Genomic DNA, 26,615 nt, shown 5'->3' with positions numbered 1-26,615 from the left:
ATGACAAATGTATACCCAAAGATTCTGTGATTGGATCGGGGATTAAGGGGCTGCCATGTCTCTGATGGGGAAACAGGCGGGAGACAGACAGAGAGAGGGGAAGAAAGAGAAGGAGACAGAAGGCAAGGAAGGGTGGAAGGAGGACAGTAAACGAATGTCAGACTGCCCAGGCAGGGAGACAGAGTGGCGGAGTGGGTGGGCTTTGACAGACACATCTCACGCAGGCTGACAGCTCCGTCAATAGCCCCAGGATGGCCGCCCTGATTGACAGCTAGCAGGTGGCGCATGAATGGAGTTGTCAGGCCGACTGTCAGTCAAAGTCACATCGCTGTGGCTACAAGGCCCCGGCTGAACAGGCACACAGCTGCCCAAGGTGATCTCTGGGTATACAGGCAGACTACTGGCACGGGAGGCTGAGGCAGCTCGGATCACACTAAAATTACCGTACATGGCAGTAGCAGCATACAATAGCTGTGTTGATTGAGCCTGTGTTCCACTAGTGGGCAGATTTTGGTACACACACACACACACACACATACACACACGCGTGGTTTCACTCAATTCAAAAGAAAAAAAAATAAAAGGGTACAAAAAAAAAATCATTTGAATGTACTATCAATGAATCTCTGCAGTTTTTCCATTTCCTTGGTTCCCCTTAATTGAGCATTGTTCCAGCACGAGGGCATGAAGCATAGGAGTTAATGGGCAATAATTATATGTGAGAGAGGCTTTCTCCCTGGAGTGGAATCCAGAACAAATGGAAGCTCCGATGTGCAACATTCTACTTCATTACATCTGCCGCGATTAAAGCCCGAACATCTGGCACCATATCCTGACAGATAGACAAGACTTCTGGACTGGAAGGGAAATCGAGCGATATTTACAAAAATGTAACACAGGGTATTTACTGGATGAAAGAACAAGTGCTTTGGGCAGGCACGGTACATTCTCCCTATCAGACAAGCGTTAGACTGATAGATGCATGTAAACACAAGTAAATTGTTTGGACACTTTTGACGGAATGAACGGCACTGAGTACCTTTGCTACACTTTCACATCACGACGGACTTTATTATTATTATTATCATCATCAATATTATCATTATAGGCAGCTTCTTCTTTTTTTTTTGCTACGGATAAATACGTACTGTGGCTCTTCAAGTAAACACTGGAATGTACATCAAGGTTGGCTGTTAACATTTTTTTTTTTTTTTTTTTTAACAATCTCAATCATCCTAACCCCTTTGAGGTGAAGCTAAAACAATAACCATAAACTGTCTGTATGTGCTGTTGCTATGACAACATCAAGTCCCACAGAGCGATGTCATGCCGATCTGGTCCCTCCCTGGCGCGTTGTCTCCCGTGATACTCAGCGGCAATCTGGAGGGAATTTGGGGCGTGTGCGAGCGTCGCAGGCGGCGGTCTGGGTACAGGCTGTTGTCAAAGGGCTTGCGGTGGACACAGAGGACGTGGGTCTTCAGGTTGCCCTTCTGGGAGGCGCTGTAGGGACAGTACCGGCATTGGAACGGCTTGCGAGCTGGAAGACACAAAGAGAGAGAACAGACGCAATCAGTCCGATTGAATTGTGTTCCCGGAAGCGGTTGTCCCGCATCTTTCTCTAACGTAGATTTAGCCAAGCTCAAACACACCTGATCGTACTGAGCAGCTTGTGCTCGGCCTGATGGCGGATGAATTTTATTAGTTTCAGCTGTTCTGGAGCAGGGACACGCCTAAAACATGCAGGATTGTGGCACAGCACCGGAGAACAGACTCTAATCTCTTTGCCACCTGGTGAATTTGTCTTTGAAAAAAACCAATCAAGTCATATTTGTTTTAGATCATGGCATGGCCTCTCTTGCCGAAGCAACTCTCAGTTTCCTTTTAGAGGAGAGACCTCCTCCCTCTTTCATGTGCTTCATGAGCTTCAAACCATCCTTTCTGATAAAGGTGTTCAGTAGGCCTTGAGTCATCCTTTAGTTGTGCAGTTAAAGGTGTAGAACCTCCTGTATGCACTGATCTTCAGCCATATTTTCTCTTTTTTGTGCCTCCTTTAGCTATTTATGTGGCACTACTGCATGTACTACTGCACCTTTGTGCCTCCCCTCCTCTGTGTGTTCCTCCGTGTTCATCCTCCTCCCTTCCTCCCTCACTCCTTTTCTGACTATAAACTTCCCCTTTCTCTCTCCACTACAACCCTTCATTGTGGGAGTGGACATATTTGGCAACTTTCTATTGCCTTGTTCCCACAAATCTAAAGATTGTAAATCGATGATTCACAAAACACAGGAATAAACCGCCTTGACTGGATGTTTGGATTACATCTTCATTTGTACAAATATGAGATTGCATGGCTCTGTTCATATTAGATTTTTAGAGACGGCATAAACACTCATGCTTTCCACGCAATGACTTTGCAAATCATGACATAATATCCGTCAAATGCATTAAAGAAAGATACTTTCTGTCAAATAACATATTATATTCTGGTATCATAGTATGTAATAGTCTTGCATAGAAATTAGAGATATTATCTATATATCTATATATAAGTGTTTTACTTCATTTTTAGGCTTTATTTATATTAATGGCTTATAATGATGTTAAATAAGACTGATATTAAAATCTTGAAAGGGTTAAAAAGGTCAAATTATACAGGTTTTCAATTGTGGGAGGGTCAAAGGGAGGGCCTACCTTGATTGGGATTGGCTAAACCCCTGATGACACTACACAGGGTTTCATTTCTGATTGGCTCGTTGGAGAAACACACTTTTTAAAACAAACCAGAAAGGGAGATCACAGATTTTCTTAACTTCTGGGGCGTCATTCCCAGGTACGGGGATGATTATTACTGTTGGAAAACCATTAGAAAGTGAATTTGGCAAAATATGAGCCCTTTAAAACTCAGCTGATCAAGCCAGATCACTGCCCACCACAAAAGTATTTTTCCTGCAAATATTTAGATTATAAGAACTGTCATATTGTTAGCTTTCATTTAGAGCAGGGTCATCATTTTCAGGGTCCGGTTGTATGAATTATAGTGACTGAAATCGTTAGACAACAATAAAAGGATGGTACTTAGTTTATGTATCTTTAAATACGTAATATAAGTCTTGGCAGGACAGTTCTTCACTATTCCAGACCAGATGTTTTAAAATGAAATGTTACATTCTGATGATAAGCTTTTGAAATATCAAAAAGAAGATAAATCACACTCACACATTCAGTTTGCAAGTTTCAGCGGGATTCACCGAACGATTCTGGTTAAAGTGAAGTCAATTATTTGGCATCTCAATAATCATTTGCACTTCGGCACTCAACCAGTTCACCGCGACGTTTCACGGGCCAACAGGTTTCTATGGAAAGGCCAACAAGTTCTTCCTCATTATAACACATTTCCTGCACAATACAACTACACACAGTCTCACACACGCGTGCACACACGCACACACACACAGATAAATAAACACATGCACAAGTGTTGAGTTGAGGAATGACAGACGTCTGCAGCTGGGAGGCAAGGCATGCCAAAACTTCCTGTCTGTCCCCCTCTTTAGTGCCCGCGACATAGTTTCACTACAAATAATGCAAACCTTCATGACACAGTACACACTGCTTCCCTTAAGATACAAACAACAAAGCATATCGTTAATAGCTTCCACAGGTTTATCTGACCTCAATAAAAAAAAACTATGACACAAAAGCCTGAAGCTGTAGCTTTGATCAAAACAAAAACTATGTTGGATGACTCATTTACCTTTCTACCTAGACAGCCATGTGTCCTTGTACGCTGCCGTGCTATTTTTGAGATGTTACCTCATATAATGACTTTCTCTTTTCCCCTCTGTCTAACACTTCAATGTGTTTTTCTGTGATTCATGGTTACAGTAAACCATTATGTGCTGATGTCATTTGACATCACTTCCCAAAAACTGAGGGCTGTCTCAGCCTTTTCACCCCACCCTCTCCTCTTCCTCTCTATCATGCTCCTCATCAGAGCTGAGACAGCTGTACGCAGCTGAACACTCGCTTTTGCATCTCCATAAAAAAGGTGTTTTTGGGGGGAAAAGTGGGAAAACTCACAGAAGGTGCGGGCAATAAAAGGTAATGCTCCATCTGTTGGTGTATAATAACCTGATGGCCGTAAAGGACACACACACACACACACACACACACACACACACACACACACACACACACACACACACACACACACACACACACACACACACCAGTCAGAGAGAGGATGAGGCCTGACACATCAGAGTGTCATCAGACTGGCACGAAGCATGTGTGTGTGTGTGTGTGTGTGTGTGTGTGTGTGTGTGTGTGTGTGTGTGTGTGTGTGTGTGTGTGTGTGTGTGTGTGTGTGTGTGTGTGTGTGTGTGTGTGTGTGTGTGTGTACACAATTATTACTGTTGGATGGATCTCAAACTGTACACACACACACACACACTCACATTATGGCGGCTCGTCATCCGTTTTCTTCTTCATCTATTTTTAAAAGATATATATTGTATGATTAAAGTCAGATTAGGTTGTGGTTAGAGTTGGCTATCTGCTACTCAACTTTAAACTAATTCTGCAGGGAATCGCTGCACGTATGTGGACACGTGCAGCATTTATTACTGTTGTAGTAGCCTCAATCTGTTCACACGCTCACTCTGTAAATTCATCATCCTTGTGGGGACAAAAAGATTTCTGGATGACAGAAATCGTTCACGTGTCAGGAAATAAACATATTTTATGAGTCAGGTAAAGTTGGAGATTGTTTATGGTTGATGTTGGGTGATGTTTATGACTAAGTTCAGACTAAGTCTGCAGGAAATCACTGTAAATCAATGCAGTGTGTGTGTGTGTGTGTGTGTGTGTGTGTGTGTGTGTGTGCGTGCACGCACAGTGGAAAGTGGACATATACAATATTTTTTTACTGTCATACAAATCTCCATATACGCAATCTAAAATGTACATAAACACCCTGTCCTTTTGACAGAAATCACTTTTTAAGGAAAGGAAACAGTAAAAATAATTCAAAATAGATCATATATTTAGGCGAGGGTCAGTGTGTAAGTTTCATTTGGAGTTAGTCTCTAGAAAATACCTGTAATTTAATACAATATCTCAAGAAACTATGAAAACATAACACGTGTGTGCCTGCGTGTGTGTGTGTGTGTGTGTGTGTGTGTGTGTGTGTGTGTGTGTGTGTGTGTGTGTGTGTGTGTGTGTGTGTGTGTGTGTGTGTGTGTGTGTGTGTGTGTGTGTGTGTGTGTGTGTGTGGTGTACATAGAGGGGGAATAGGAGCTGTCTGGAAGGAACAATTGTAAAAGAGAAGCTTTGTCAAAACCCAGGTAGAGAGTGGTTTAAACCCCACCTGTCTCATGTCAACTTCCCCAAGCCTTTTAATGAGCACAAGCAGAAAAAGAGGAAATAGGGTGGACACCAGAAAATAAATTCTGTGCATTTCTTCAACTCACTTTTCCTAAAAAAAATTTTAACTGATTTTTCTCAGTCTTGCTAAATTCTTGTAAATGCACTTTGATGACGCGAACAATTCCATAGCTGATTACTTTCACGGAGCCAGTTAATCACAAGCCAAAAGGTCTCGCGTCTACATTAGTCGCTTGTTGCCCCGCTTGTCCCTGTTCTTTGCCTCCATTGCCTTCCCTCCTCGTCTTCCTCAGCTTGCTGTTCTTACTTTCCTCCCAACAGAGGAGAGGGGAGGTCCAAGAGAGGGCAACCTCCAAATAAGTTCCATTAATCACAGGCCAGAGTCTAATGTAACTAATATTTTACAATTAGAGGAGACAGCAGTGGGCTCAGAGCCATCCATCTATTCACCACATGATCCTCCATTCACAGGCCACAGCTTCAGACCAGCCACACACACACACACACACACACACACACACACACACACACACACACACACACACACACACACACACACACACACACACACACACACACACCTCCAATACATGTGCACATACTCGAATGCAAAGATTCTGAAAAGAAACAGGAAGTGACAAGACCAGATAGTGAGAGACAGAATGTAGGATAAATAAATAAAAAAAAAACTGAATGAGTGATGTTGACTTGGTAAAATGTGGTTAAAAGGGTAATTCCCATTTATTGTAACTTGAAATTTTACATTAGGCAATAATTTTCCTCCCTTATGACATCATGGTGTCGATCAAAGCAGTTTGTTGAGTTCTGGAAACTTGGCAACGTCACTTTAATCACTTAGGATGAGCCAGAGCATCAGCACATTGCAAACAAACTAACAGCTTTGTCAAATTATATCCCTTTTATTTGGAATAATACACACTGAGTCTACCTCAAATTACTGATCATAGAAACTCTGTGTTTCACCTTCAGCCATGGTCAGATGGGCTCTACCCCTGTTGTATATTTGGAAAATAAAATCTTTGTTGTCTTTGTAAAAAGAGAAATACCAACAAAGAGAAAGTTCCGGAGTTGTTTGCTTGACCTTCGGTTCACGTCGTCAATTATTTCGCAAAGGTTTTGCATTAAAACTACAAACAAAATAATAATTTGAATTGTTATGTATATTTTCATCAGGCAATATGTAAATAATTACATGGACTCTGGACAAGCTGGAGAACAGATTCTCTTGGATATTCACCCAGCAAGCCATTTCCAGTCACTGTGTTGCGATACCAGCTGGTGACTTAACCTTTAGAAGAACAGAATATGAGTGTTATTAATAGCATGCTCACAAATTAAAAAAAAAAAAAATTGAAAAGGCTGTGCTTCTCCATTTTTTTTAATGTTTTTTTAATTACTGTTAATTCGGGCACAAGTTTGATGCTTGAATCCTTTTCGGTGTCAACCAAAATTGCAGCAGTTGGCTTAAGATCTTGCAATGGTAGTTATATGTTGTTGTTTTTTGTTTTTTTCATTGCTATTGAAAAGCTTGACATTTCTTGTGTAAAAAAAATAATAATAATAATTCTGATAATATAGTGATGATTTCATCTGTGTTGGTTCCAAAAAAAAAAAAAAAAAAAGCTTCAGTTCAGGTTGAGACTGGTCTCCTGCCTTGGAACCCTGTGGGAGACAGTACACATGTGTATGTTTGCACCTCAGTGTGTGTGTGTGTGTGTGTGTGTGTGTGTGTGTGTGTGTGTGTCTGCGGTGAGAGTGTGTTGTGTGTCACAGTCTGAGATAATGACCATGATGACAGTGGCGGGGCCGACGGGGGCCAGAGGAGCTGAATGGTGACGGATGACACAGGCCTGAGCTCTGATGGCACACAGACAGTGAGTGATGACTGCACATCCTTCCCAGTGCTCCACCCTTCATTATCTCTATGGGGAGAAGCGCGGCACAAAGGCAGGCCGCGCTGCCCTCTCGCTGCCCTCAAACGACATCTGCTCATGGAGACAGCCGAACTACCGCTCCTCTTTCACCTCGCTGTCGCTCCATCTATCTCCATCTATGGTGATCTTTCTCGCTCCTTTTCTCTCTCCTTTTCTCTCACTCTCTGTCACCCTCTCCGCGGAGGGTATACAGAGGTCAGACAATGAGATAATGACTCACCCCTTTCAACCTTTCAAATCAGGGCCTTTTCTTTCTCTTTCTCCTCCATGTTCTTTCATTCTTAATCCTTTCTTTATCGATCTTCTCATATTCACTCGTTCTCATGCATCCGAGAGGCCTGATCTTATGTCATTGAGGAGGCAGATGAATTTGGTTAACCGGTCGACTCCTTTAAAGTGAGATCAGAGTACAAACCTCAAGACACCGTCTGTGCGAAGGAGCCGCCCTCTTAAAAATAGTTGTCCCAACTGTGCCTGTGGAATAAGAATGCATGTCACACACTGAACTGGGAGAGAAATAGCGTTCAAACTTTGCTTGAGTGTCACATGTTAGAGTGGTCAATGTTGCCATCTAGTGGTGGAGTGTGAGCAGCACAGGCGTGAGGGAGTCTTCAAAAACACAAGGGAGGGGCTCAGTGAGACTAATGAGCATGCAGACAGGTTCAACCAGAGGTCACCATCTGGCCAATTACCACTGCTGGCACATTGGAGCCGACCTGAACTGTCATCACAAACACATCACTCCATGTCCAAACTGCCCGGCAATATGTCACCATGCCACTCGACGTGCCATACAGTATGGAGAGGATGGGGGCAACAGGAGACAGCCCCATGACAAAGCCACCTGGTCAGCACCGCAGACAGGACAGACTGCGGGGCCACCTGCTTGGTTGGGTTTTAGAGGACACTCGATGGACTCTCAATGTCAGTTGCCCATCTCAGTGTCCAGTTTGACTGACAGGTGTTTATTGTGTCTTTGACATCCGCTTCCTCGGGGGAAGGGCACAAACACGGCGGCTCAATCTGAGTCAAGGTGTGCTTGAAATAACTTCTTGATCGACCCGACCGCCAAAAAAAACAACTCAGCCACAGTTAGTTTAAAGCACAGCAATTTCTCAAAGACAACTAAAAAAAAAAAAATGCCAGCTTGTCTAAATCCCATCTAATTTTTCAATTCAAATGTCATTATACACAATAAAAGCAAGAAAGAAACATGGAACAGTTTGATGGCTGTGACAGGAGGTGAGGGGGGGAGGTGCTTTTCGGCATATTATAATAACCATCTGTACAATCAAATAGAAAACTACATCTTGCTGTTAGAATCATAAAGAAAGGGAACAGATGTTAATCCCTAATGGAGTTGACAGGCACTTTCCTGTCTTTCACATGAACATATTGAGTTTCTGAATAAGAGGGGGATCAGAGGGAAGGTGTATCATGTTGCACTCATAATACATGCATATCAAAGACCCCAGCTGTTGGATTCCCTCTCCTGAGAGACAGCATTATTAAATCTGCACTCAGCAAGCATATCACACCAGCACAAGAGCTTAAGCCTCTCCATCAGTGGGCTCCATTGGCTTGGCGATTTGTAACCTATCAGACAAGGAGATTATATCATCCTTTAAAGTGTAGGGGTAATCAGTGCCACACACCTGTGTCTTCTTTAGCCCTTATTTGAGATCAGAGATAAGATCTGGCAAGGAAAAAACTCAAGTGCTATAAGTATAAGGGAAGTGTGTTGTTCATAATTGGCATGATTCAGTCACACACTCGCACTCACTCTTCACACTTCCTCTGTCAGGTGATGAGGGCTGAGACGCTGCAAAAGAAAACTAAACTTTTTTTGTGTTTTTTATAGCACAATCCTGGAGCCTCACAATGACAATACTTAATGCATGAAGTTTGTACATTAGTGAAGAATAAAATAATGTGTTTGTGTAGATACTTTAATTCATATAGTGCAATACAAAGGTTCTGAGTGGATAACAAGAAGTCGATGAGCCCCTGTTTGTCCACTAGGTGGCAATGTATACCTTCAAATCCAGAGGCAGCACATGCTTCATGTAGACGACAGTGACAGTTGCATTCAGTGAGTATGATATGGAAGCTTATGCTCACCTGATGCAACATCTTTCTCCATGCCCCCCCCTCCGTTCAGGCTGGCTTTGTGTGCACTGGCAGGTGTGCTGTTCAGGTTCCCCTGGGATCTGAGGAAGGAGAGCAGACCACCCTGTTGCTGGACTGGATCGGCCTGTCCTGGAGTCAAGCTCTCCAGGGAGGCGATAGGGGATTCGGCCACACCTCTGCTCCACTGCCCGAGCTTGTCTTGTTTCCTCTCTGCAGGATTCTCAAAATCATCACTGGCCTGTCCCGGCTCCTGTGACTCAAGGACATTGTTTTTTGACATCTTCCACTTGGCAGCGTTGTCGATTTTTTCCTCCCTCCCTTGCTCGGATTTCTCAAATTCACCTTCACCGTCATGACCTGTAGAGCCTGCATTCTGTGCGTTCATCTCTTCTTTTGTTGCCTGCACTGAAAGGTCACTCTGATACGCAGGCTTCACACCGAGTTCGGCCGCTGCATTCGAGTAACTTTGTAGCTGGCGGGTGATGGAGGACGAGAGTCCATTACCGAAAACACCAGACATCTGCACCAATACAGCAGGAGACACGGCTGCATGAGACGGGACAGACTCTGGCCTGACAGACAAATCCAAAGGCTCATACTGGGACTTCCTGGTTGGACCAGATAGAGAGGCGTCTGCACATGCGTCTTTATCTGCAGGGTCAGACTGCTTGTTGACGAGCAGGGCATTTTCCCCGTGGCTCTCCAGGCCAAGGTACTGACTTGCAGCCGGGCTCCAGTCTTCCCTGGATCTGGGTCGGAGCTTGCCGGGGTTGGGGCTGCTGCTGCTGCTGCTCGGCTGCAGTGGAGAAGAAAGATCCCTGCTGTTCTGCCAGTGGGGGAAGTGGTAGCGATCCAGATGGAAGCCAAGGGAGGCTGTCTGCACACCGGTGTAGTCGCTGGAGAGTGGACACCTGTAGACTTTCTCACCTAACACAGACAATAACAAGCACAAACATAATACAATTCAAATCCAATTAGGAAACTCTGCGTATATGAGGCATATACTGAGCATTTTGTTCAGAGGAAAGTATGTACCAACAACAGTTGTCTAAACATGAAAAATGTTGCAATCCCACACCAGGCTGAGTTGAATGATTTAAGTGCTGCCCTGCAGTAAATCAAGCTTGTAATCAGCTTTCAGCTCCAGTGATCCATCATTTTACAGTATGGACGCCACCACCATGTGCAATAAATACACCCAAAGATGTTAACACCAAACAAGATTCTTCCAGAAATAATAAACAGTGAAATTGTAGAGCAGCTAGAAGAAGGCAGATGTTGCAGACAAGAACCTCATTCCATCAAAACCAGTAAGTGGGTTTTCCAGTCAAAACTAACAAAGTCCAACATGTGAGTAGTTCTGATTAACCACACCACGCACTATAGCTGAGTTTATTTTTGCTTCATACTTGAAAAATGGTGTGCTGGGCTCATAATTCAAAAAGTACAAAGTGTATTATTGTGGAGAATGACAAAGGGCACTTTCTTCTCCTTTTATCCAGTGAATAATATTCGTCTGGATTCAGGACTTGATCCTGCACACCATAACTTTTAATTAAAGGTAATTTAAATGTCTTCTTCCCTCTGTTTACTTACAGTTTAATCCTTATTGCTATCACAGAAACACCCTTCAGGGTTAAACACACTCCCTGTGACCATTTTGAGTTAGTGATTGTCTGAGACCTCAGCCTTGCACTGTCTTTAAACAGCCCAGCTGTTTCGCTGCCATTCCAATTACAGTAAAAGTCATCCGACGCCATTAAGCCACAAATATTGGCAGTTTATTGCCCAACACTCTCCTGGCATTTGAAGGTCAGGTCATACATTATACTGTGTCTTTTAGGGATGCGTCTGGGATAGGGAGATAAACCCACCACCATTAATTTAATTCTATGCATATTGATGCCTTATTGTTCTTCTTTAATGGACTAATATCTGAGTTACAACAGTGATTCATCCCCGCCAGAGAAATATCAATTTCATACACCTCAAGATCTGACCCTGAGGTAATTCTCTGAGGTAAATCTAAATCTAATGATCTGTAGTAGTTACTTTACTTTCTTTCCAACTTTAATAGAAAAACCACCATTGTGAGCTGCATGGCAGTAAAAGGAGGGCTGTTTTTTACCATTACAATTTACAAAACCGTAAAATAACACCCACACATTAATTAAATAGAGCTCCACCTAATGAGATTGAAAAGTCACAGCTGAAATGGGAAATTCATGTCCTTGAACTAAAGTCGGTCCCAGCTTCCTTGCACTGAAAATGTGTTTTGCGCGTGTGCCGACAGCGCGTACAGTACGCCTGATTTAATGTGTGCCCACTTTACACGTGCGTGGCGACGTGCGTGAGGGCGCAAGAGCGGGAAAGAGACTTCAACAGTGCCACACCCTTGTCTCCAGTAACAGAAAAAAAAAAAAGAAAAAAAAAAATCCAAACAGCTTAATGGAAGTCTTTCAGACACGCTATATATCTCAATTATTCTGTGGCTTAAATTATGATGACATTACCGGCCAGCTCCAAATGCAGAAAACACATATATCTGACCTCATCTTTCAGCGTGGACCTTCCTAAACCCATTTGCCAGCCTGCATGAGAGCGGTAAAAACAACACAAAGACTGAAGACTCTGCCTTTTTTTTCCCCTCTTCCTTTGGATGGGTGCCATCTTTGTGATTGCCTGGTTCATGCTAACTTAATCAGTTTAAGATTTACTTACAGTGCCGAGGCTCACATTATGTGAGGGGAGTAATTTTAGAGCTTAGATTTATCAACCAAAACTCCAATTACTGCATCATTACAAACCCCAGCCTCTCTCACCTAACACAGAGCATCTAATGAAGTGATGCGTATGAGTTATCCGCCCTTACTGGATGTGCTAGGCGGAGGAAAAAAGGTAAATAAATAAATAAATGCCTCAAGTGAGCCGTGGTTACAGTGGGGGGGGGGAGAGAAAAAAAACATGCAGCTGGGCTTGGACAAGTGATTCATTTCATATGGAAATAGGCTTTAAGATTTACACCCATATATCACCGTCAATGCAATCACGGACTCACATACTATATGCTTACACAGGCATTTGGCAGTTATATTGTACATATCAAACTCTATATCCAGTGAAGCTTTGGCTTTTTCTTATATGTGTAATCGAGCACCTGAAATGCAAAACAGAGATACATAGTGGCTGGTTTGGTTTAAGATGAAACAGAGTGAGAGCGAGAGTCACACACAAGACTGGTGAGAAAAACAGGGGCACCAGATGTTCTTTGATGTTTATAATAGCATATATTATTAATATTAATTAGACCACATAGTCAATGACGCATTTGGGACGTTTCCAAGTCAATTAAGCCAAATGGCATTCAGGAGACGGTGGAACAATATTTCAAGGCAGGTGTTCAGAACTCCCTGGGTAAATCTTTTTATCTGCATGCTAGGAAAACAAGCATTTTGAGCTTAATTTGAGCCTCATATCTGCAATAATAATTAAAAAGAGGATTAAAAGACAGAAGTGAGAGGGAGACAGAAAAGCCAACAGGTAATCAGTTTAGACAAACCAGTCAGACTGACTCTGATCTCTGAATAAGAGATGAATTTGTTAAGCCAGGATCGGGTGAGATAAGGACCTATTTAGTTAAAAAGATGCTCTTACTGTTAGCGAACACAAAGAATAGACTGATGTAACTGGAACAGCCAAATGAAAAGTGATATTCGGTACAGCACCGGGCTTTATCTGTGTTTCTGGGTAAACCACTGCTCAGATTACCATTCACAGTTTTACAGGCGCTTATCACTTCAGGCTCCCTCGGCTGAAACGCTTTACAGTAAAAGTGGCATAAAAGCAGGAAATGAGGGACAAAAACACATGTGGGGACAGCATCATTACATGGTGTCTGCTCATTGACCTTGAGGTTAAGAGTATTGAATGGGACTAATTAATAACTGTCAGAGCATTTTATGTTTGTTAGGCATGATTTTTTTTTTTTATTCAGATCTGAGATCTCACTGGTCCAATGTAGGTCAGAGGCCTGCAGCATGTACTCTTTATGAGTTTATCATTTTAAGAGGGGGCGTTATTCTTAATCTCAAATTATAATTAAAGTCAAAGAGCATTTCCAAATCTGTCCTGATTAGATATTGAAGTGAGTAATGTGTAACATGCCTCCTATTGATATCAAAGTAGTGCTTCTAATTTAAGATGCCGGGTATTTGCAGTTAAAAATCTAAATCTAGTGATGTGTCTGGGTGTAGCAAGCAAAGACGCCGTCTCTCACCCTGACAGCCATGACTGTACTATATTTGCTATCCATATTGAGAACATCAATAACTTCATGACCACCATAGGCTGACTATGAATAATGCAGCCAGTAATTCTGGACTAATCAATGTTCCTCAAGCTGAACATCTGGCAGTGGTAATTCTTCCTCAGCATCTCCGCTCTCCTGAATTAGAAAACACTCACTCTCTCCCTCTCGCTCCCTCCACGTCCAACCATCGAGACAGACAGACTTGATCAGTTACAACCCCCCCCCCCCCCCCCCCCCCCCCCCCACCTCAGAAAAAAAACTTATCCCTGTTATTAAACCCTCATCAAGTGGTGCGTGTTCTCCATATGTGTAGGATTTACCTATCTGTCCCGCAGCAGACCTGTGCGTTGAGCCAGGGCCAGCAGCGTGTGATTGTGTTAATTAATCTGTCATTGTGAGCGCAGGGAGCAGCTGCAGAGGTCTCTGGGATATATTGTCAGAGCTAAACAATGCGGTGCTAAGCCCCCAGAGTGAGTCTACCATTACACAGGGCTAAGAACAGAGAGGAGAGGAGGAGAGGGGGAGAGAGAGCCTGCCGGATCCATCATTGACTAAAGCAATGACGCCTGACCTTTACAATGAATTAGTTTCCATGCTTAATATTGACTGAAATTAGAGTCTGATACTGAATGTGCCATCCCAGAACTGTGCACACTCAAATCCTCAGCTAGCCAACTATCATAAATGTTTCTGGAAGTGACACCGTATGGTGGTGGAGATAGGGCGAGAAAAGGGAAAGTAAAAAAAACAAAACAAAAAAAACAACAGAGCTTGAAAATGTTTTTTTAAAGAGCAACCAGAGAGGGATTTGGCCATAAACTGCGAGCATTTACATGTAAATATGCAGATACCAGTATGTGTGTACAATGTGCAAACAAAACATCTAATGAGATTAGACCTGATCCATTTATCTCTGCTATACGGACATCATTTAAGAGGATGCTGGATCGAATCCCAAAAGAGCGCATCAGACTTAGATGTTCATAACAGTCGCACTTCAGCACTGGAAATGAAACAAGCCTCTCGTTAAAAGCTGCGAGAGAAACGGAACAAAGTTTAGATGTATCTTTTCTTCTCTTCTATTCTCTTAACAACACTGTTACAGCAGTAATTTAGGCACATGATAACATGTTAGCAGGATGCCATGACAAGAAAGGCATTTACCCATAGAGCCGAATCATCCAAATCACCAGGTGGAACAGAAGACTATCAATAAAAATACCAGGTGGTAGATCAAATCATAAAAATCACTGGGTGGTATATATCAAATCATTAAAAACACCAGATGGCATGCATTAACATCTTGTGCCCCCGTAGGCAAGGGGTGGGGATGTGACGGATATAAAATAGAGGGTACTAATTATCCCTACAATTCAACATGATGCCATTATCTTTAAAAGGAAGACAAAGTCCTTGTGGATGATAATATCAGTGGTGGCGTTGCTGACCCTGCACTTCATGTCCACCTACTCTAAGTGGGAAGAAAGATAATGACACAGCTGTCACTTACATGTTATAATTTCTGGAAAAGGAAAAAAAAAGAAAAAAAGAAAATATGTATGTATATTAATAAAATATTTGACTTTTAGTTCCTGATGTGAAAAAATAAATCTGATGCCGACATCATTTAGAGAGCTATGCTGCAGAAAAACTTTCCTCTAGAGCTGCAAAAACATTAACCAGAGGTTTAAAATTATAAAAAAAAAAAAAAAAAGAAAAAGAAAAGGAGAAGCTTTTCTTTACTGAATTACCTGTAGCTGGAGAGGAAGATTGTGGTCGATGGTCCAGAGCAGTGCCGGAGAGGGAGCTCCCTGTCTCAGTCATCATCTCTGATGGCCCATGATGACTCACGCTGCCTGGGCTCCCAGGCCTGCTGCTGGCCTTGGTGTCTGGGTCACCGAGACACAGTTTCCCATCATCTGCAGGAAGACATCTCTCAGACAGGTACGAGGGACCCTGCTGTTGCTGCTGGTCTTTGTGACTGAACATTTGCCGTTCCATCGGCAGCCCCGGTGTCACGATCTGCCAACCCGGGTAGCCGCCACTGTTGTTCAGTGCTTCTCGGGCCGAGATGATTTTCTGCAGGTATTCCATACTGGTGGAGCTCAGCGGATGATGGAGCTGATTTAAGCCCAATAAAGATGAGGTCTCTGCGTCTGGACCTGAGGAAATCATCCTCCCCAACATCTCCCTGACCTTCATATCAGCCCCCGCTGTAGCCATCATCTGGGTATAATCTGGCTGCTCGGCTCTGTCGGTCGTAAGAAACCTGTTGTGAATGTGGGAGATGTACTGGGAGTACAGGCTGCTCTGGTGGTCGGGCGTGAGGTTGGTCATGTTAACGGACGAGTCGCGCTCGGGGGGGAGGCTACTCTTCGCAGCGAGCTTGTTGAGGTGGACCTTCATGTGGTTCTTGAGGAACCAGGGCTCTTTGAAACGGCGGCCACAGATTTGACAGCAGTGCTCGAAGGAGTCCTTGTGCTTCCTCATGTGGCCCTTGAGGAACCAGGCCTGGCTGAAGGTCTGGCCGCACACCTCACAGGGGAATTCACCAACGGGCTTCCCCTTGTCGTTGGACCCCGCCGCAGGCTTCTGCCCCGCGCCTGAATCCGCGGTGATGTGCATCATCTCAACGTGGCCAATGAGCTCCTCCTCGTGCGCAGCGGCAAATTCACACAGTGTACATTTGTAGGGCTTGTGTAGGATCCTGATGTGGCGCTCCAGCTCCTGCTGCTTCCGGAACTTTCCCTTGCAGAAAGAGCAGCGGAAGCCGTTAGTCTGGGGCTGGATGGGCTCATCGTGGACAGGCGAGGCGGATGCTTTTGGGAGGCTGTCGGCCGACCCGGAGTTGCTTAAGAACGAAGGCTGCGGTAGCGCCTGTGTCTGTGGCTGGGGCTTTTGAAGCTGGCTGATATTAGATGTCTGCGGTTGCTGTTGGCTAACGTGACCAGCTCGCATCTGTCGGTCTCTGAGTATTGCCCTCTCCTCGAGCTCGTGGAGCAGCCTGTTCTCCTCCCTGATCCTCCCACGGCCTTTGCCCAGAATACCTTGCTTGTGTGTACGGAGGTGTATCTTCAGGTTGCCCTTCTGCGCAGCCCTGTGGTCACAGTACGGGCATTTGAAAGGCTTCTCGCCAGTGTGGGTGCGCATGTGAAGGGAAAGAATACTATTGAAGCGGAAACGCTTTCCACACAGTGGGCAGGGATACTTTCTGTTCTTGCGATTGTCGTCTTGGGCAGAATTCACCTGGGTGACAAGGCTTTGATTGGTGACTCTCAGGAACTGGGAGAGCTCGACTCTCCCGTTCATGCTGCTCAGAATCCTTGCATCCATGATTTGATTGGCCAGAAGCGCCATCTGGCTCCTAATTGGGTGGGTGGACGGGGTAATGAAGCTGTCCTTTCAGGGACCGGGTATGTTACAGTGTGGTGGTCAGGGGGTGTCTATGTGGGACGGTCCAAAGGTTAGAAGTGAAATGAAATCTGCGTTGTTTGCATCTATGCAGCTGAAACAGGATGTGGATTCATGCTCCTCGGATGGAAAGTCTGCTTGTTGTTGCTCAGACCTATAAAGAAAACGAAAAGGAGCTTTAAGTGATTCAATGAACATATTACTCAAACACATCTATTTTCAGTAATGATAACAAGTCATAAAAGAAGAGAACAGGGGAGTGAGTAGTATGGCTATGCTCAGTCAATTAGTTTTGTAAATCTGTACTTCTGCAAGTGCTGCATAATGCCAGATACACCACAAATAGGTCAGGAAACGGAGCAAAGCAGGTTCTGACTCTCCCCATCCTGTGTTAAGTGTACCTGTGGTTTTAGATTATTATGGGAGACTGTGAAAATGCTGATTATGTCTAACCACAAAGGCTTCCTCAACAAATATCTCGTCTTTACTAAAGGCTAAAGTGAAAATGTTTGTCTAGATCTTGTTTTGCAGTGACACACAATACAAAGCCAGCAAGAAAAAAAAAAGAAAGAAAAAAGAAAACATCAAAGGCTATCTGCTTCTGCTTGCCCTTCCTTTGCATTTCACGAATCTTTGAAAGGCTTTAAAGAAAAGATTAAAGTAAATAGTTAAGCTTTTTCAGCAGGTCTACTGCCCATTTGAATAAAAACCTTTACCGGGATAATTATGTCACAGGAGTGCTCAGGAAAATAAACAACTTAATGATGGATGCAAAAATTCCAACTAAAGTTAGAAAAAGAATATCCAAATGGAAAGCAGCCACCCCCCCCCCCCCCCCCCCCCCCCACCCTCCTTTCCCAGCCCCCTTTTTTTTTATTCAAGTGTAGCAGGAAAACAAAGCTTCAAATTCACATCGCGCTACAATGGTAGAGGTCACATAGGCGAGCCCTGCGCAGCTCTAGTGCTGCACCAAAGGGCACAGAACAAAGCCTGCACTGTCCACACTGAATTAACACAGGCTTACATCATCCTGGACTGCAACCTCAGTCAGTCACGAAAATGATGTACACAAAACCACACAGATAAAGAGTTGGCAAGCTGGGAGCAACGGTTCGTGTGAGCAGCACGTCCACGCTCAGCTGTAGATCAGAAATCAATGTACCCATATGCTTCTGACCTAATCATATCCGACAGGGGGACAAAATCAATCTTTTATATTAAAAAAAACACAACAATGGACCAACTTTGTGTGTCTTTACCATGTTCGTGTGTCTCTACAGTAGCGCCACACTGAGTGGAGAAGAGAGCTGGGATGTTTCAGCAACTTCCCACACACTTTCAAGAAATAGTCATTTGAGCCATTACTGCGTTTGCCTCTGTTCATGCTGTAACCTTGAATATGCAATAATGTAACAGTGAATAAAACCAGCAGCCCGCACCCAGTCAATAATGAAGAATCAGACTCAACTTCAAATGACTTTGCATCCGCAGCACCGTTTTATATCGCTTTTCATGAAGTTTCCTTATCTAACTGTCACATCAAACCAACTGACACTGAGAGTGTCCCAGACTCAGCCCACAATTGTTCAGAATCGGGCCTCTCAAAGATGTAAGAAGGACAAATAAGTGTTCTAAGTCGACTGCAGATTTATTGTTAACAAATTGCTATGGAGTCTGACAATAAGTCTGACCCAGCTGAACCACATAGAACAATTAAAAAAAAAAAAAGAGGCTGTAACCTCACTGGCCGTACACAAAACCCTGCAGATAAACAAGAGCCGCCTGCAGCCGTGGCTGCTTGCGAGCAGTGTGTCTGCTTGGAACTGAGATCAATGTAAGGATACAGACGCAGCCTAATCATATCTGACAGGGAGAAAGTGAGAGAATGATATTAGCATACACTAGATCCACTTCATATTTGCCAAAGTGGTATTCCTCTGATTAACTAAGCATAACAAGGAGGCATAAAATCTGCATCACTTGTGTGTATGTGTGGACTTCTTTCAATTTATTTTTTTTTTTTTCGTTGGGGGGGAATCGTTTGAGAAGGAAACGAGGGCCATCAGGTGTTTTCACCATCTGAGTAGATTAGGCTCTTTTGGTGCAGATTGAGAGAGAGCCTGATTGTTATGAAGCATTGTGTCACAGTAGCGTCTCTTAGGTGTGGCAAAAAAAAAAAAAGGAGCAGGTGTGATTTTGCACAGGCAATAAAAGAGAAACCAAAAATGTGAGGTGAGCATACACATTTAACCAGCCGCCGCAGTCTCGCATCCAGGACGGTTTTCGATCGGAAATATCAAACACTGTCACGTTTGTTTCCACTGCTGTCAGGTAAAGGAGCTAACCTGCCAGAGTGTGGATTTAATCTTTTTACTTCATTGTATATTGGCAGCCAGGATGGATGTGCAGTATTGTGAATGCGTGGAGAGGTGGCCGAGGAGTGAAACACATAATGAATTTTATGGATCAGAAGTGCATATTTCATTTTTCTTTTTAACAGCAGTTAAAAAAAAATCATTAATAATTTATGCGGATTGTTCGGCTAAAAACTGCAATGAATGCACCACAAATAGCTGCATCAGCCTTCAACCAACAGCAACAGCGGAGGCTCTAATGCAATCTAAAATAAAGATTATCTGTAAGCAAGCATAAATGAAAAAAATTCAAGAGGCAACCTGAAAGCGCAAAGATCATCTGTTGATCAACATGACTGATAACAGTGATTTTCTAATGTATTATTCAGTATGACTATAGAATGAAAATGTGTGGAAATACTCAGGTGATGACAAAAATGTATGTCTATCAGTCAAAAATCCTAAATAGCAAAATCATTGTTTTCATTGCAATTTCTTTGTTTTAATCCTTTTAGACCATTTGAAGGCTTAAACCCAATATCCTGGATTTCTTTATGAAATTGTGGTGCAGAAGAGTTGTGAGTGTGCCACATAAGAAGAGACTTCCAACAATTTTGTTTTATGTACAGATTTATCACTGGTAGTAAGAAATATGATAAACGTCTGATTAACAGTTTCATACAGACGAGAGCAGCAAGGATTCATGTATTGGCTCGTTCATTGAGGGGAAAAAAAAAAAAAATCAACAAATATTCATATTAAGTCTGTTTTGCTTTGTCAAATTTTAATTCTTATTTTTTAATTATGGATGAGTTGGAACAAAACTTTCATAGGCATTTTGAAACATTTCTAAAACCAAAAAAAAAAAAAAAGATTGCCAGATTTAACTGGAAACTCAAAGCTCTTTCAGTCCAGCCTGATGTTGAACATACGTGTCGATGATCCAGATTCCTCTCGATGTGGTTTCGCCTACTTCAAAAAAAATTATGCAGCAAATGATGACTTTCAAAATTCCTGAGATGCCCCGACTTCCCAGGCTGCAGAAGACAACTGTTTTATTCATTATTACAGAGCCCGGCTTATGTGTCGACAGTAAACACCCCGTGCCATGTTTTATGCCCCCTTGTATCTCACTTCACCCACGGGCCCACCCACCAATTCAGCTGGCCAAGCATCCTGCGGACTCCCCTGTCACGGGATGAGGAGCGTGTACAAGGGAGAGGGGCAGTGGTAACACAGCTGCCCACCGTGACCTGTACAAAAGATAGCACCCATATACTTTCTGACAGTCAGATTAATGAAACCCTATAGGAGCTCCTCTGTAGGTCCCCCCAAAAGCCTGACGGAGACAGAATAGTCTAACCAGCACCATTCATTACTGTGGGAGTAGAGAGCACAGAAAGAGCACACACAGCACTGACAAACTAGCTCCTTGTGAGTAATAGCTAAAGAACTCATAAAGGAATACATACACATTTGTTGTGGGCGCAGTAAATCTATGCCACTCCTTTTTTACAACTATCAAAAATCTGGCTTGTGCCCCGTGAGAATAAATCTGCCGTGCATGTGAGGCAGTGTGACGTGCCGTTGCTTGAGAGTCAGCTATTTCACGTGTTCACTTGAAAGGAGGCTTTCGATTAATTTTTTGTTTGTCTCAGTCAGTAAATGCAGATTAGCGGCCTTGGGTGTGAGGCAGAGGAATGAAACCTTCCACCGGCCTACATATTCAAAAAGCTGCCGACACATTGCAACTGCAAGTCATTCCGAGAGGCGCCTGCCCGCTCAGCAGCCGCCAGCCAGGTTCGTACCTGTGTCAGTCAGTGGAAATGTTCACTATTACACTTTGATACGGTTCAATCTGAACGGCTCACATCCCCCCCCCCCCCACCGGGGGTGTGAAACTGGCATCATGACTGATTGGAAGAAAATAAAAACAACATAAAGTGACATAACCGTGTGTGGTAAATATAAACTTTACATTGACAAGGTCTCTCTCTGCTGTTCTCACTCACTCTGGCAGAGTTAGTAAACTTAACTCTTCCTCCTCCTGCACATGCAGAGACACCCACTCTCACATGCTGTCTCCCTCCCTCCCTCACACACACACACACACACACACACACACACACACACACACACACACACACACACACACACACACACACACACACACACACACACACACACACACACACACACACACACACACACACACACACACACACACACACACGCGAGCACACAGGCAAACACAGGCACGTGCATATAGAATGTATTTTAAATCACTAATGTGTAAACAGTTGCTCTTGTTTGCACAGACCACCTGTTCTTTCTGGACACGAACAAAGCTTTGGCGTACGATGGGGTGTGTTAACAGTGTGGGGTGCGTAGGGGATGCCTTGCACAAGAGAAGCCTATCCACATGGTGTAGGCTGCATCAGATGGTTGGGCCCTGCGTGACGGCGGCCAGCTCCAACATAACTCACACGGATCCCAAAGAGTAGAGCTCCTTCGGTGTGCGGCGTACTGACGCGTTTAGCTTTTATGACAAGTACACGACTTCCGCCGGTGAACGAAACGCCAGGATTTACCGGAGCGGGCTGTATCACCTAGGCTGCCAACACTCCTGTGTGTGTGTGTGTGTGTGTGTGTGTGTGTGTGTGTGTGTGTGTGTGTGTGTGTGTGTGTGTGTGTGTGTGTGTGTGTGTGTGTGTGTGTGTGTGTGTGTGTGTGTGTGTGAGAAAGTGTGAAGCTCTGTTTTGACGTCGCATACGTCTCTCCCGTCACCCGATATCCGCAAAGTTGGGGGAAAAAAACTAGTCTTGTCTACTGTCAGTCGCGAAAAAAAAAAAAAAAAAGCACTTGAAGGCACTAAAACAAAAGTCATTAAACGAGTCATCACAAAATCACAGCAGGAGTCTGGTAATGCCACTTACAGTATCTCATTAAGCTATGGCATCCACAGGAAAAAAACAAAACAAAACTGACAAACAAAGAGCATAATCCAAGGCACATTAACTGGGCTGATAATTCAATGAACTCTCATTTGGCAGCCATCTTGCCCTTGTGATGGTCTTTTTTCAGCCGCGGCAGAAGAGCACATACCCTTCGTGAAGTCCCTCTCTCTCTCTCTCTCTCTCTCTCTATCAGTCCATCTATCTCACACACACACGTGATGTATTCCTACACTCACACACACTTGCTCTCTCTCTCTTTTCTCTCTTCTCTCTCTCTCTCACGCGCTCTCTAAAACAACAAAACATCCACCATTAGACAACGGGGTACCAGCGTAATTAGAAAATGACTTCCTTTGCAATCCTAGCTAAGTAGTTTACACACTGTAATTACAGGGACAAAATCATCTTTTCATCATTTCACTGATTGAGCTCATCAACCCAGTGGGATCCCAGGACTGTGCTCAGGCAACATCTGGGCTAAGAGAATTAGCCCTTAGTTTAGCAGGCCTTACACAGTGGCAAGCGGCGCAGTGTGAACGCCGGACACGGCCGTGGCGAGCATCTCTAATTGGGACCGGCTTGTCTGGTAGCCGATCGCATCGGACACTGGCTTCAGAAGCTTTACCAAAACAGTTGCAGTTCAGAGATTACTTTGAGTTTCAAAAGAAAATATATAAAAAAATTGGGAAGAGTGTCGGGGGAAGAGCACGAATGCCATAGCGCAACTATCTTTTTCCCACACTCCCCCCAAAAAATGCCTTATCAAACTTTTTCCTCCCCTTCACTGCACTTCTTGTATTTGTGAGCTGAGGCGGTGAAGATCAACCTTGGTACACAACAACGTGCCTTTTCATGGGGAGCTCTGTTTACTGTAATTCTCTGTGTGCCCTGAGCCTTGACTTTCTAACAAACACATGTGGTCCTGGAGTTGAAGGTGAAGTGCTTTGGTTCGTCTCTGTCCTGTGGAAAGGGCTCTGCCTCCGTGTGTTGGCAACAGAGGCAAGTGTTTAATGTGGCAGCTGTTAGCCTCGTGGATTTTCACTAATCACTCTCTCCTGATTACTCTGATGAGTGTATGATGCTCTTAAATAATCAACCCGCAATGAAAAAAAAAAGAAAAAAAAAAAAAAAAAAAAATAATTATCATCATCTCCCTAAGTAGTGCAGCTGCACCCGCCTGCAATAATTACAACTAGAACAGGGCGCCTTCTCTCGTCACTTACAACCACTTATTATTAGAGATAACGCTAATTGGTGCAGTGGTGGGCGACAATTCTTCATGGGGTTCATCATAAAAAGCCAAACCTTGAAAGTTATGGCACATTAGAGGTCTTAAAGCCAAGGTGCGGTATTAAACAGAGCATGCTGAGACACGCCGATAATCTGAGCCAGGGGAGCAGTAGACGTCCTATCAGTAGCCCCTCGGTTGCCTCGCTGCCTTGCCCTCACTCCACCCTTCCCCCACTCCTGGTATCAGCCTGGCAGACACAATTAACATTTTCATAAAAACAATTCCCTGCCTCCAATAGTCCAATGTAATTTGTTTTCCATCTCTGTTCATTAATCATTGTTTAAATCGGTGAGCCATCCCCTCCACTCTGCCATCTGCACTCAGCTGTGTTACAGATATGACACCTTCCCCCTTAATGGGAGCTGACAGCCAAGAGAGGAGGCCTGTGGAAAATAGCTTCCTGCATGTGCACTTCCACCTCACATGCTGCCAGCAGGTGAGAGAGGGGTATTTAATGGGTTCTGATTAATCTCAAAGGCAAACAACATCGCACTACAACACTATACGGCGTGCAACACTATATGTCGCGTATACACACCGAGCACGGCGAGTATGGAACGCGTGCAAAGCAACAGTGGCAAGAACAACTAGACCAAAACTCAGGCAGACATGCTTTATAACAATGGCGGCGCATTCCACATTTTGTCGAACTTGTCGACTGTTTTTTTTTTTTTTTTTTCTTTTCTCCCTCCTCTAGTTAAATTAGTGCAGTGTTCCTACAATATGCTATTGTTTTCCTGGAATTGGGAGCAAGGTTATTAATTATTCACTGTTGTGTTCTCATATGAGGGGGCTATGCTTTTCACTGTGTTGCCTCATAGCTCAAATACTTAGGGCCATGGTACTCAGGCAAATTTCATGAGGCAACATCGCAGAGATATTATTATCACAAGGCAGACACTTATGAGATTAAAAGTTTCCTGAAGAGTTTGAATGATTGGAAAGATTCCCTTGTTCTGTTTTTTTTTTTTTGTCTTGATACAATTTCAAAGTTGCAGGATTTCTGGAGTGGCACTGTGAGCGACTCAAACCAAATAACTTTTGGCTTTTCCTTTGTTTCCCTTTCAAGTGTTTTTTTTTTTTTTTTTTTTTTTTTAAAGCCTAAGACTAAATAGCTTAGGCATTTTTGGGGGCAGAAAATCCCACTCAGTGTGTTGTGGTAGGAGGGTGCCAAAAAGTTCATCTGGCCTGTTGATTTCAGCGTGGATTACAGATATTCAAATCATGTGCCTCGTGTTCAAACAAGTGCTTCTATCAGGGGAGAAAGTTGCCAAGCAGAGCTTTGTCATGTAAGCTGTGTGAATTTACTGCAGCATAATGAGAAAACGGCTGTGGCGCTACATTTAATACAGTTTCATCCACTCGCCCTCCCTCTTTCCCTTCATTTCCTCTCAATTATGACGGTCATAATTTCAGATAGCCCTCCAGTGTCGATACAGGCCATAGTTTAACGTTCATTTTAAAAACCGAGTGTCGCCTAAACATTCGATGGCCCAATTTTTCATCTGGAACAGGAAAACACACAAACAACTTCTTTTTTTCTTTGTGTGTGTGTGTGTGTGTGTGTGTGTGTGTGTGTGTGTGTGTGTGTGTGTGTGTGTGTGTGTGTGTGTGTGTGTGTGTGTGTGTGTGTGTGTGTGTGTGTGTGTTTTCTAACAAGGGCAGCAGCAGCATCAGTAAATGATGTGTATATTCAAAGCTGAATATTTCATGTTGATTGATCGTACTGACTGCCACCCACCTGCTCCTCCTCCTGTCCCACCGGAGCTGGCATGAGGAGAATTCAGTAATTGAGAAGAGCAGAGCATGGTCTCTCTTTGCTCACATATGACAGATGGGGCATCATCGCTTCAAAGGAGAGCATTTGGAAACAGGAGGAAGAGGGGTGTGTGTGGGGGGGGGGGGGGGGGGGGGGTGCAGAGGGTGAGCTTGGCTTGGAAAGTGGCGATGCCACTGTACAGGTGACAGTGGTGGAGAATAAAAAAAACCAAAAAAAAAACCGAGGTAACAATATCCAAATATATACAATATAATCAAAAAGAAAAGACACGTGAACAGTGGCGTTTATTTCACTGATCCTTTGGGGGTAAACATGAAGGGAAGCTGGACATTGTCATGCACCGACACCTGGCATCATTGTTCCCAGTGTGAAGCACAAGTTCACCGGCGCGTAAATCGGTGAGACTATCCGGCGATTGGAGGAATTCATTTCAGATGCGCAAAAATGACAAGATGTTATGACATACAGGAAGGTCGCGTTGAGCAGAATTGATCATAACCCGACCGTGCACTCGTCACATGTAGCGGAAACAATCAGAGAATAAACACACACGTACGAAAAGAAAGCGCGGAATGTCGAGTCACTTTTCAACCCTCGCCATTAGTAAGTTTATTCCCCCCCCCCCCCCCCCCCCCCAAAAAAAATATATATAAATCAACAGTGGCATCTCTGCGTGTCTACCACAATCCGTCACTCGTCAGAAACTTTTTTTTTTTCACGAATAACTTGGGTACAGCTTCGAGGGCGGCTGGGATTTCTCTTACCTGGCGGGTTTGGATGGAGGCGCCAGGCGGAGGACGCGGCGTGACAGCTGGACTTGAGCGCAGAGTGATGTTGAACTGGATGACTGACTGACTGACTGACGGACCGCACGCTTCACACGCTTTATCACCAAACGCGCAGCGCACAGAAAAAGAGCCCCGATTTCCCCCTTGAACTGCCGTCTTCCTCTCTCTCACTTTAAAAAAACAAACAAACAAAAAAAATCAATAAAAAACAAAACGTTACAGACCAGACGCAGCCAGCAGTGCGCTTTCCTCTGT

General features: G+C 43.8%; 1 protein-coding gene across 2 annotated transcripts; it reads right to left on the bottom strand.

Moving 5' to 3' along the window:
* Nucleotides 1–1,046: 1,046 nt before the first annotated feature.
* LOC308117056 (zinc finger protein 536-like) lies at nucleotides 1,047–26,615 on the bottom strand. 2 transcript variants are annotated; one of them, XM_080475666.1, is made up of 5 exons: nucleotides 26,337–26,615; nucleotides 15,531–17,344; nucleotides 9,462–10,397; nucleotides 7,756–7,814; nucleotides 1,047–1,537 (listed from the first exon to the last, which is right to left on the bottom strand). In XM_080475666.1, exons 2-5 carry the CDS (start codon nucleotides 17,134–17,136, stop codon nucleotides 1,478–1,480), a joined length of 2,661 nt encoding a protein of 886 aa, XP_080331792.1. In that variant the 5' UTR covers nucleotides 17,137–17,344; nucleotides 26,337–26,615; the 3' UTR covers nucleotides 1,047–1,477. The 2 variants fall into 2 exon arrangements, with proteins under 2 accessions (XP_080331792.1, XP_080331791.1); XM_080475665.1 differs by lacking the exon at nucleotides 7,756–7,814.

Source organism: Lipophrys pholis, assembly GCF_963383615.2.
Source record: "Lipophrys pholis genome assembly, chromosome: 11".
NCBI classification, from domain to species: domain Eukaryota; kingdom Metazoa; phylum Chordata; class Actinopteri; order Blenniiformes; family Blenniidae; genus Lipophrys; species Lipophrys pholis.
Note: the sequence above shows the minus strand (reverse complement) of the source record. Positions and strands in the feature narration are given on the sequence as shown.

Bases quoted from the DNA above. Each gene is read 5' to 3' on its own strand.
- LOC308117056 (XM_080475665.1), bottom strand. From the start codon at position 17,136: ATGGCGCTTCTGGCCAATCAAATCATGGATGCAAGGATTCTGAGCAGC. The intron at 10,398-15,530 runs GTAATTCAGTAA...TGTCTGTGTTAG, and splicing joins ATCTTCCTCTCCAGCTACAG to GTGAGAAAGTCTACAGGTGT. The intron at 1,538-9,461 runs GTGAGCATAAGC...TGTGTCTTCCAG, and splicing joins GGAGAAAGATGTTGCATCAG to CTCGCAAGCCGTTCCAATGC.